Below are 12,477 nucleotides of genomic sequence, written 5' to 3' on the forward strand. Positions count from 1 at the left end.
TAAGATTAGAATTCTTCAGTATGATTATTGGTACTTTTTGCTAACTGCTGGACTGTTGGTCTTCATTTCTAAGTTCTCTTAAACAAATTTCCACATGTGATGTTGAACAATTTATTATAAATGACTAAGCTACAAAAATGCAATGATGAAAATTTAAGAGTCTAACATGGAATTAGTATTTTGGTATTTGTAAAGATTTATAAAGATGCTGACTGTTGGAGATTTTTATTTTCTTAATGACCAATAAGCTAAGTGATCTTTTAAAAATTACTTGGGGAAATAGCATCGTTTGGCTTCTTTAAATAGCAGTACTGTAATAACAAGTTGCAGTTTCTATAAGAATGCACTAAGTGCTAGCAAAATACTGTACCTTGCATATATGCATAAAGGACATTGAATTTTGAGTACATTGATTACATTTAAAATTCTCTTTACCAGCGCATGGACCTGGGAGAATGCACAAAGATTCACGACCTCGCATTGAGAGCCGATTATGAAATTGCTGCAAAGGAAAGAGATTTATTCTTTGAGCTGGATGTGAGTTACCAAAATTTCAGTTTGAATTAATTTATGCTTTTCCTGATCACTGATATAAAAGAAAACATTATTGTTCTTGTACCCTGTGGTGAGCCAAAGGTTATATTGTTGAAAAAGGAAGGCAAAGTATGTTGGAATTTGGAAGTCAGAGGGAGTGCAAGAATTTGGCAAGAAGCTTGTAAGAGGTAGTGTAAAGTAAGGGAGGTTACTTTAGTTCCAGAAAAATAAATAAAGACACTGAAGTTACAGAAGGAAGTCTTTATTCATGTGTTCTCTACCCGAAGGCAGGTCCTTGGTCCATTGTCTGCTGATGCTTCATCCTCAGCATTTTTTAAACCGATTTGCCAGTGTTAATTTGCCATTGCCCTCAATTCTCGGGAACAGAGTGAGGAGCCAGTTCCCAAAGCTACTTCAGCAGGAATGGGAATCAAACCTGCGTTGTTGGAGTTACTCTGAACCACGCACCAGTCATCTAGCTGTCTGAGCTAACCCCATTGTGTTTCTTTTTTTTATATATATGAGATCAAAAAATTGGCATCTTTTCTTTCTTTACATATTATTTCTGAAACAGAACTTCTAAGTTAACCGTTTTGTTAACACGATGTTTAAGTCTCCATTTTTGTTCTAACAGCATATGATAGTATAGTGGTTATGAATTAGTAATAAAGAGGGCTGGTCTAATAGCCAGACGATGTGCGTTCAAATCCCGTCACAGCTATTTGTGAATTTGATTTCAGTTAATTAAACAAAACTGGAATAAAAGCTAGTATTTTTTTTTTATTCATTCATGGGATGTCGGCTTTGCTGGCTGGCTGGGCATGCATTTATTGCCCATCCCTAGTTGCTTTTGAGAAGGTGGTGGTGAGCTGCCTTCTTGAACCACTGCAGTGCACGTGGTGTAGGCACACCCACAGTGCTATTAGGGAGGGAGTTCCAGGATTTTGCTCCAGTGACAATGAAGGAATGGAGATTATATTTCCAAGTCAGGATGGTGACTGACTTGGAGGGGAGCTTCCAGGTGGTGGTGTTTCCATGCATCTGCTGCCCTTGCCCTTCTAGTTGGTAGTGGCCGTGGGTTTGGAAGGTGCTGTCTAAAGAGCCTTGGTAAATCCCTGCAGTCCATCTTGTAGATGATGCACACTGCTGCTGCTGCTGTCCGTCAGTGCTGGAGGGCGTGAATGTTTATGGATGTAGTGCAATTCAAGCGGGCCGCTTTGTCCTGGATTGTCAAGCTTCTTGAGTGTTGTGGGAGCTGCACCCATCCAGGCAAGTGGGGAGTATTCCATCACACTCCTGACTTGTGCTTTGTAGATGGTGGGCAGGCTTTGGGGAGTCAGGAGTTGAGTTATTCATCACAGGATTCCTAGCGTCTGACCATGAAGCTGTTGGTTTATCGTTTAAAAACACCACTGGTAAACTAATGGTTTTTATGGGAGGATGCCTGCTTCCCTTGCCCTTGCAGCTTGTTTGACTGCAGGTCCACAGCAATGTGCTTAAATCTTTTCTGCCCTTTGAAATATTGCAATAAGAATAAAAGCTGCAATTTCCTTAATTGCTCAGTTTGAAGTCGTGCATAACAAACATAGAATTACTTGTGTCTGGCAAGTGGAATGGTGAAATTCAACACAGGAAAGTGAGAAGATAATTTTGATAAGAGTGTGGAGGAAACAATGCAAGACCATAAGACGTAGGAGCAGAAGCAGGCCATTCAGCACATCGAGTCTGCTCCGCAATTCAGTGAGATTATGGCTGATCTGATAATCCTCAACTCCACTTTCCTGCCTTTTCCCCATAACCCTTGATTCCCTTACTGATTAAAAATCTGCCTACCTCAGCCTTGAATATACTTAACGACCCAGCCTCTACAGCCCTCTGCAGTAAATAAATCCACAGATTGGCCAACCTCTGAGAGAAGAAATTCCTCCTCATCTCTGTCTTAAATCAGCGACCCTTTCCTCTGAGATTATGCCTTCTGGTCCTAGACTCTCCCACTAGGGGAAACAACCTCTCAGCATCTACCCTGTCAAACTTCCTGAAAGTCTTATTTTTCAATAAGGTCGCTTCTCATTCTTCTAAACTCCTATGAGTGCAGGCCCAGCCTACTCAACCTCTCCTCATAAGAAAAGCCCTCCATACCCGGGATCAAATTAGTGAACCTTCTCTGGACTGCCTCCAATGCCAGTATATCTTTCCTTGGATAAGGGGGCCAAAACTGTATTTTAGGTGTGGCCTAACTAGTGCCTTGTATAGTTTTACCAAGATTTTGCTATTTTTATATTCCAATCCCTTTGAAATTAAGGCCAGCATTCCATTTGCCTTCCCTATTAACGGCTGAACTTGTATGTTAGCTTTTTGGGAATCATGCACGAAGTCTCCCAAATGCCCCTGTGCTGCAGCTTTCTGCAGTCTTTCTCCATTTAAATAATATTCAGCTCCTGTACTCTTCCTGCCAAAGTGCATAACCTCATATTTTCCAACATTATGTTCCATCTGCCAAGTTTTCACCCACTCACTTAACCTGTCAGTATCCCTTTGTAGATTCTTTATCATCCTCACTACTTGCCTTCCCACCTATTTTTCTGTCATCTGTCAACTTGGGAATAGTACATTCAATTCCCTCATAACATAAGAAATAGGAACAGAAGTAAATCATTTGGCTCCTCGAGCCTGCTCCGCCATTCAATAAGATTATGGCTGATCACTTTGTATTTTGATTTTCACATTGCCATCTAACCCCGATAACCTTTGATTCCCTTGCCTAACAAGAATCTATCTACCTCTGCCTTAAAAATATTCAATTTCCCCACTTCCACCACCACCTGAGGCAATGTTTCAAAATCACATGACCCTCAGAAAAGATTTCTGCTCATTTCTGTCAAGGCCGCTCAGAATCTTGTATACTTTAATCAAATCACCTGTCACTCTTCCAAACTCCAGTGGAAACAAGCCCAACCTATCCTCATAAGACAACCCACTCGTTCCAGGCATCAATCTAGTCAACCTCCTTTGAACTGCCTCCAATGCATTTACATCCTTCCTTAAACAAGGAGACTGAAATTGCACAGTGTATTCGAGGTGCGGCCTCACCAATGGTCTGTGTAACTGAAGCTTGACATCCTTACTTTTATAGAGGCAAAATACTGCGGATGTTCTAAATCTGAAACAATAAGATCGAAAAGGCTAAAAGCTGGGGATAAAATGATGAATAAAATGGAAGTAAATTTAAAAAATAATAATGAAAATAAGTGGGGGAAATAAATAAATAACTGCAGCAGGCCCAGTTTGCATGTCGCTTGCCATTTCAACACACCATCCTGCTCTTGTGCCCACATGTCTGTCCTTGGCCTGCTGAAATGTTCCAGCAAAGCCCAATGCAAACTGGAGGAACAGCACCTCATCTTCCGACTAGGCACTTTATAGCCTTCCGGACTTAACATTGAGTTCAACAACTTCAGACCATGAACACTTGCCTCCATCTCCACCCCTTTTTTTCTTATTTACTTTAATTTTTATTTACTTATTATTTTCCCTGCTTATTTTCATTATTATTATTTTAAAAAAATTATTTCCATTTTTATTCATTGTTTTACCCCCAGCTTTTAGCCTTTTCAATCTTTTTCCCACCACCGTCCCCTCCCACCACCCCACCCTCACTAGGGCCATCTGTCACTTTCCAAAGTGCTTACCTTGGTCCTGCCATTATCACATTCTGCTTTCCATTCTTAATGTCACCATTAGCACCTCTTTTAGCCAGCACCACCACTATTGACAACCCTTTTACCTTGTGTTTCTGACATCTTTTGCAATCCTTTGCCACCGCCTATTGCTAGCCTTCTATCCTTCACCTGTTCTGCACCCCCCCAGCTTATACAGTACATAATTCACCACATTTCTACTTCCCTTTAGCTCTGAAGAAGAGTCATAAGGACTCAAAAAGTTTAACTCTATCTTTCTCTCCACAGATGCTTTCAGACCTGCTGAGTTTTTCCAGCATTTTTTGTTTTTGATCCGTAATTTTATGTTCAATCCCTCGAAATAAAGGAACGCATTCCATTAGCCGTCTTAATTACTTGCTGTACCTGCGTATTAACTTTTTGTGACGCGTGTCTCAAAACCTGGACCTAGGTCCCTCTGCACCTTAAAACTATGCAGCTGTTCTCCATTTAAGTAATACTCTGCTTTTCTTCCTGCCAAAGTGAACAACTTCACATTTTCCCACACTAAACTCCATTTGCCAGATCTTTGCCCACTCACTCAACCTATCTAGGTCCATCTGTACCCTCCACATGTCCTCTTCACAACATACTTTCCTACCTATCTTTGTGTCATCTGCAAATTTAGCTACCATGTATTTACTCTCCTCATCTAAGTCATTGATGTAAATTGTAAAAAGCTGAGGCCCCAGCACAGACACCTGTGGGACTCTACTCGTCACATCCTGCCAATCCGAAAAAGACCCATTTATGCACACACTCTGTTTTCAGCCAGCCAGCCAATCTTTTATCCATGCTAATATGTTACCCTCTGCATCATGTGCTTTTATTTTCTGCAATAACCTTTGATGTGGCACTTTATTAAATGCCTTCTGGAAATCCAAGTACAGCACGTCTACAAGATCCCCTTTATCCACTGCGTATGTTACTTCAAAAAACGCCAATAAATTGGTTAAACATGATTTTCCTTTCATAAAACCATGCTGACTCTTTCTGATTGCCTTGAGCTCTTCTAAGTGCCCAGCTATAACCTCCTTAATGATCAATTCTAACAACTTCCCCATGACAGACGTCAAGCTGACTGGCCTAAAGTTTCCTGTTTTCTGCCTCCCTCCCTTCTTGAATAGAGGGCTTATGTTTGCCGCTTTCCAGTCTGATGGAACCTTTCCAGAATCTAGCACATTTTGGAAAATTAACACCAGTGCATCGATTACCTTATTAGCCACCTCTTTTAAGACCCTAGGATGTAATACATCGGAACCCGGAGACTTGCCAGCCTGCAGCTCCATCAGTTTGCTCAGTACTGTTTCCCTAGTGATTTCAATTTCACCAAGTTCCTCCCACCCTTTCACCTCCTGATTTGCAGCTATTACTGGAATGTTTTTTGTATCCTTTATAGTGAACACAAGCAAAATATTTGTTTGTTTCTTCTGCCATTTCATTATTTACCTACTCCCCACTGTCACTCTCTAAAGGACCAAAACTCATTTGACTTGCTCTTTTCCTTTTTAAATACCTGTAGAAACTCTTGCTATCCGTTGTTACATTTTTAGCTAGTTTCCTCTCTCACTCTTAATTCCTTTCTCCTGATTAACCTGCCATTCTTTATATTCTGTACACTCATTTGTCCGGCTTCTCATCTTTGCGGATTTGTAGGCTTTTTTTCTTAAGTATGATGCTTTCCTTAACTACTTCAGTTAACTTTTATGCTCGAATGTACTTATCCTGAATACTCTGAAATATTCCCTTAAATGTTTGCCACTGCTTCTCCATTGATCTACCCTCTAGCCTAGTTTCGCAGTCCACTTCAGCCAGCTCAGCTTTCATCCCCACGTAGTTGTCCTTATTTAAGTTAAGATATTAGTCTTAGACCCACTCTTCTCCCTTTCAAACTGGATGCAAAATTCAATCATATTGTGGTTGCTGCTACTTAGGAGTGCCTTTATTCTGAGGGCGTTAATTAATCCTGTCACATTGAACAATACAAAGTCTAATATAACCTGCACTCTGGTTGGTTCCAGAACTAGCTGCTGTAAGAAACTATCTCTAAAGCATTCTAAGAACTCATTCAGGCTACTACTGCCAATCTGATTTTTCTAGTTTGTGTAGATTAAAATCACCAATGATTATTGTTGTCCCTTTATCACAAACACACAATATTTTCTCTTGAATACTTTGTCCTACACTATGGCTAGTTAGAGGGCCTGTAGACCCCTAACCTTGTGATAAAGGGACAACACTAATGACTTTTTTCCCTTACTATTCCACATCTCCACCCAAACCGATTCGACATCCTAATCTCCTGAACCAAGGCCATCTCTAATTATTGCACCAATGCCCTCTTTGAATAACAGTGCTACCCCCCCCACCTTTGCCTAGCTTCCTATTCTTTTTAAATGTCATATAGCCCTCAAGATCAAGGTCCCAGTCTTTGTCGTCCTGCAGCCATGTCTCCGTAATTGCTAACAGATCATATTTATTTGCTTAATTGCGGGCCATCAATCCATTTACTTTGTTATGAATGTTACTCATCTAAGTCATTAATAATTGTAAATAATTGTGCTCCCAGCATTGATCCATGTGGAACTCCACCAGTTACAGGTTGCCATCCAGAAAATGCCCCCCCTTTTCCCAATTCTGCCTTCTATTAGAGCTAATCCTCTATCCATGTTAATCTTCCACCCCCAACATCATGGGCTGTTATTAAGTAGCCTTATGTGTGATACCTTATCAAACACCTTTTGGAAATCCAAATGTATTACATCTACTGGTTCCACTTTATCTATCCTGCTAGTTACCACCTCACAGAATTCTAATAAGTTTATTAGGCATGATTTCCCCTTCATTAAGCCATGCTGACTTTGCTTGATTATATTATGAATTTCTAAATGCTCTGCTATTACACCTTTTATAATAGACTCTAACATTTCCCCAATGATGGATGTTAAGGTAAGTGGCCGATAGTTATCAGTTTTTTTAAATCTTCCTCCCTTTTTGAATAAGGGCGTTACATTGGCAGTTTCCCAATCTTCTGGGACTGTTCTAGAATTAAGGGTTCTTGGAAGATTACTACCAGTGCATCCACTATCTGTTTAGCTACTTCCTTTGATATCCTAAGATGCAACCCTTCAGGTCCAGGGGACTTACTGGTCTTTAGCCCCTGGCACTCTTTCTCTGCTGATAATTATTGTATTTATTTCCTCGCCCCTTTTGCCCCCTGATTATTTCGAATTTTTGGAATGCTATTAGTGTCTTCTACTGTAAAGACTGATGCAAAATATTTATTCAACTCCTCTGACATTTCCTGATTTCCCCATTATTATTCCCCCAACCTCATTCTCTAAGGGGCCTATGTTAACTTTGCCCTCTCTCTTCCTTTTTATATATTTAAAGAAGCTCTTGCTTTTCATTTTTTATATTACTTTCTAGTTTACCCTCAAAGTTTATTTTCTCCCTCTTTATTATTTTTTGGTTTTTAAAACTTTCCCAATCTTCTGGCTTACCACTAATCTTTGTCACATTGTATGTTTTTTTTTCAATTTGATACTATCCTTAACTTTCTTGGTTAACCATGGTTGGCTTATCCCCTTCCTAGAATCCCTCTTTCACACTGGATATATCTTTGTTGTGAGTCATGAACTATTTTCTTAAAACGTCTGCCATTGTTCATTAACCATCTTTTCTGCTAAACTCCTTTCCCAGCCCACCCCAGCCAACTCTGCCCTCATTCCTTTGTAATTACCCTTATTTAAGTTTAGCACAGTTGTTTCCGACTCAAGTTTCTCACTCTCAAACTGAATGTTAAATTCAACTATGTTATGGTCACTGTTTCCTAGGGGATCTTTTACTCTGAGGTCGTTTATTAAACCGGCCTCATTACACATTACCAGATCCAAAATAGCCTGATCCCTGGTTGGATCCACCACATATTGTTCTAGGAAACTGTCCTGAATACACTATGAACTCTTGCTCGTAGCTACCTTTGCCAATTTGATTTTTCCAATTTACATGAAGATTAAAGTCACCCATGATTAATGTACTGCCTTTTTTACATACCCTAATTATCTCCAGATTTGATCTCTGTCCAATAGTATAGCTACTGTTAGGGGGCCTATAGACTATACCCTATGTCATCTTCCCTTAGTTATTTCTTACCTCCACCCATATGGATTCTACATCTTCCAACCCAAGATTATTTCTTGCTATCGTACTTACTTCATCTCGTACTAACAAAGCTACCCCACCACTCTTTCCTTCCTGACAGTTCTTTCGAAAAGTCACATACCCCTGAATATTTAGTTCCCAGCTTTGATCGTCTTGTAACCATGTCTCCGTAATGGCTATAAGATCATACCTATTAACCTCTATTTGTGCCGTTGATTCATTTATTTTGTTTTAAATACTACGTCTGTTTAAGTAAAGAGCCATTAATTTTGTCTCTTTACCATTTGCTTTGACCCTATTTGCTGTTTTTTTTTTGTTTTTATACTCTGTCCCTTCCTGTCATGCTCTGGGTATTATTGCCTAAATAACTGCCTTGCAATGCTGTCATATCCTTTGTGCTTTGCAAGCCTACGTATCCCTCTTCAGAACCATCCCATCCCCCAATCTCTATAGTGTAAAGTCCTCCCTACAGCCCTAGTTCTTGGATTCGCCAGGGCACTTGCCCTAGCACAGTTCATGTGAAACCAGTCCCACTGGAACAGCTACCTTTACCCCAGTACTGGTGCCAGTACCCAATGAACTGAACCCTATTCCTCCCACGCCACTCTTTGAGCCATGCATTTAACTCCTTGACTTTATTTACCCTATGTTAGTTTGCCCATGGTTCAGGTATTAGTACCAAGATTATTACCTTGGAAGTTCTGCTTTTTTAATTTAGCTCCTAACTGTTGAAATTCTTTCAGCAGAACCCAATTTCTAGTCCTATCAGTATTGGTACCAACATGGATGACAATGACAACTGGATCCCTCCCCTCCAGCTCCAAGTTCCTCTCCAGCCCTGAGGAGATGGCCTTAACCCTGGCACCAGGCAGGCAACACAGCTTTCGGGACTCACTCTCCCGGTTGCAGAGAACAGTATCTATCCCCCTAATTATTCTGTCCCCTATCACGACTACATTCCTATTTCTTCCCCCCAGTTGAATGGCTCCCTGTACCATGGTGCCGAGTTCAGTTCGCTCATCCTCCCTGCAGTGCCTGCTTTCATCCACACAGCTTGCAAGAACCTCGTAACTGTTGGACAGTTGCAGGGGCTGAGGCTCCTCGAACGCTACTCCCTGGGTCCCCATGCCTGCTTCACCTACAGTCACACCCTCCTGTCCCTGATCACAGACCAAATTGGAATTACCTAATCTGAGGGGTGTGACTGCTTCCTGGAGCAAAGTGTCCAAGCAACTCCTCTCCCGCCCCTAATGTGGTGCAATGTCTGCGGCCTGCACTCTAGCTCCTCAACTCTGATCTGAAGTTCCTCGAGCTGTAAACACTTGTTGCAGATGTGTTCACCCTGGGTCACCTCCAGCAGCTCCCACATGCTCAGCAGCAACGCATCACCCTATTTAATTTATTAATTAATTACTCTGGTATCCCTGCTCTCTACACTTGAAGAATTCCCTGCTCTTTACACTTTATTGTAATTTTTTTTTACACCACTATCAATCCTATACTTAAACTATTTTTCAGAAAATGGAAAAAAATGTCAAGACCTAAACACAAACTAAAGACCTAACTTTTACTTTGAAGCCTAGAAATACTCACCAATCAGCTGCCCTCCACACTCTTTTCCATCTCGCGCTCTTTAATGGCCTCTCACCTCTCTCCCTGTGCTCTTTAATGGCTGTTTAATGGCTCTCTATTACAAACTGGCATAATTTTGAAGGGGGATATTTCTGCAAAAACCTTTGAAGATGGCAGGGCAGCTTAACAAAAGCAGCATATGGGATCTCTGGGCTTTACTTATAAGGACATAAAATACAAATCCAGAAAGCAATGTTAAAATGTATAGAACACTAGTTTGGTCCCAGCTAGGATATTGCGCCCAACTCTGGGCACCGCACTGTAGGAAGGATGAGAAGGCTTTGGAGTGGGTACAGAACAGATATACTGGAATGGCTTCGGCGTGATGGGAACATGGTTATGTGGACAGAGTGGAGAATGTAGGATCCTAAGAGGATATTTAATAGAAATGATTAAAACTGTTACAAGGCTTACTAGAGTGAATAGAAAGAAACTGTTTGCATTGACTGAAGGATCAGTAACCCAGAGGGCAAAGATTTACAGAGATTGGCAGAAGAACCAGAGGCGACATGAGGAAAAACTTTGTTATACAATGAGTGGTTGGGTACTGCCTGATTAGGATGATAGAAACAGAATCAATAATAGGTTTCAGAATAGAACTGGACAAATATTTTAAGGAGAAAAAATGTAGAGCTATGAGGAAAGACCCAGGGATTGGAATGAATCGGATTTTTGAGTATTGCTGAAAAAAGAGACACACTGTCGAAGCTTTTTGTCTTGCACTAGTGAGGGCAGATTCGCAAGAATACCAAATTTCAGAATTTATACTGCATGAAAAGAGGGTGCTGATCGGTTGACAAGTGGACTTGAAATAGTAACGGTGTTGCCATGTAGAATGCAAATGGGAACTGTTAACTGCCAAGCTTTTGTTTAATTTTGAACCAGGCAGTTCTGGTCAAGGCATTGTCACGGGGAATGAATCAGGGAATAGCCATCCCCCAAGCTTTTGTTTAGTTGAAAAAGGTGCAATGTAAAGGACAGGGCCCTGTGTATGAATATATGTAGCTTCTAGCACTTGTAAGTGAGCTACACAAAGTCCAAATGATGACTTTAAGTTGGTTTTCAGTGTTATTCTTAGCACAATCAGGATTGTTTAGCAAGCGTTACAATCACGGAACCACATCTAATGTTGGTCACTTCTGAGTTTTGCAAGCACGGGCTGGTTGATTATTGTCAGTACTTTGTCTGTTACGAACAGCCAAAGGTATGTGCTGTTTGATACAACCCACCGGCCATTGGGACGTATGGCTTACAGATCTGACATCACACCAGCACCAAAATTCATATACCACATTACTGCCAAATATATGTATTAATATAACACATCCAAAGTCTTTTAACACACTTTATCACCTCTTGTCATCTAATTCATGTGTGATTAATACAGTCCGAAAAGTAGAGTTAGAATTCCCAGAGGATTGGTGGAACATTCTAGTGTCAGATCAGCTAGCTATTAGAACACAAACCTTTTAGTAATACATATAATATAATGAGTCCTAACAGGATTAGAATTTTTTAATAAGAAATCAGATATTGAGATACTTTTTCAACTCTGGTTACAATAAACTGCTTGTCTTGAGCTGATGTTACATTGGGTTTAGTGGCCTGTCCTTTCAACCAAAAACATCTGGCAGCTAGACTTGTTATGACCAGTTGCAAGGAAGACCTTATTGATATGCAAATATGGCAGGTATGAAGTTTCTGTTAAATGCCCAAGACTTGGACTAATGTCTCCTTTAGCTTGCAGTGGTACCTGTCAATTATGAAAGGCTTGTTGATGGTAAGCGAAAAGGGGGAGGTGTAGTTCCACAAATGACTATCTGTTTGGCAATAAAGATGTTAATGTTGGGTAGAATAAAAAAATTGCTTTTCACCCTCCTAAATAGCCCAAAGTGCTTACAGCTAATTAACAGGTTTTCCTTTGAAATGTAGTTACTGTTATGTAATCAAACACAACAGCACATATGTATGCAGTAAAGCACCACAGACATCAAATGACTAGCTAATATGATTTGGGCATGTTGATTTAGGGATGGATATTGCTCACTACACTAAGATCCCCCTGTATTTCTTCATGTGGAGATGGTGGCATAATGCTGATGTCATTGGGCTAGTAATCCAGAGGCCCAGGATAATGGTCTCAAGGCATGGGTTCAAATCCCACCGTAACAGCTGGTGGAATTTAAATTCAATAAATAAATCTGGAATTAAAAACTTGTCTCAGTAACAGTGACCATCGTTGATTGTCATTTTTAAAAGAAAAACCTACCTGATTCACTAATGTTCTTTAGTGAAGGAAAACTACCATCCTTATCTGGCCTGCCCTACATGTGACTCCAGACCAAGAACAATGTGGTTCACTGCCCTATGAAATGGCCCGGCAAGTTACTCTGTTCAAAGGCAATTAGGGATGGACAACAAATACTGGCCT

At 40.5% G+C, this 12,477-nt stretch overlaps 1 protein-coding gene across 6 annotated transcripts in view; it reads left to right on the forward strand.

Annotated features, from left to right (window-relative positions):
- The window catches only part of luc7l (LUC7-like (S. cerevisiae)), a 58,670-nt gene that overhangs the window by 14,299 nt on the left and 31,894 nt on the right, over window positions 1-12,477 (forward strand). For all 6 annotated transcript variants that reach the window (XM_041206401.1, XM_041206403.1, XM_041206404.1 and 3 more), the window contains one exon: window positions 439-537. In XM_041206401.1, the coding sequence (XP_041062335.1) occupies window positions 442-537 (96 nt within the window). In that variant the 5' untranslated portion in view covers window positions 439-441. The remainder of the gene's footprint in view (window positions 1-438; window positions 538-12,477) is intronic.

The sequence above is a fragment of the Carcharodon carcharias genome, chromosome 15 (assembly GCF_017639515.1).
Source record: "Carcharodon carcharias isolate sCarCar2 chromosome 15, sCarCar2.pri, whole genome shotgun sequence".
NCBI classification, from domain to species: Eukaryota; Metazoa; Chordata; class Chondrichthyes; order Lamniformes; family Lamnidae; genus Carcharodon; species Carcharodon carcharias.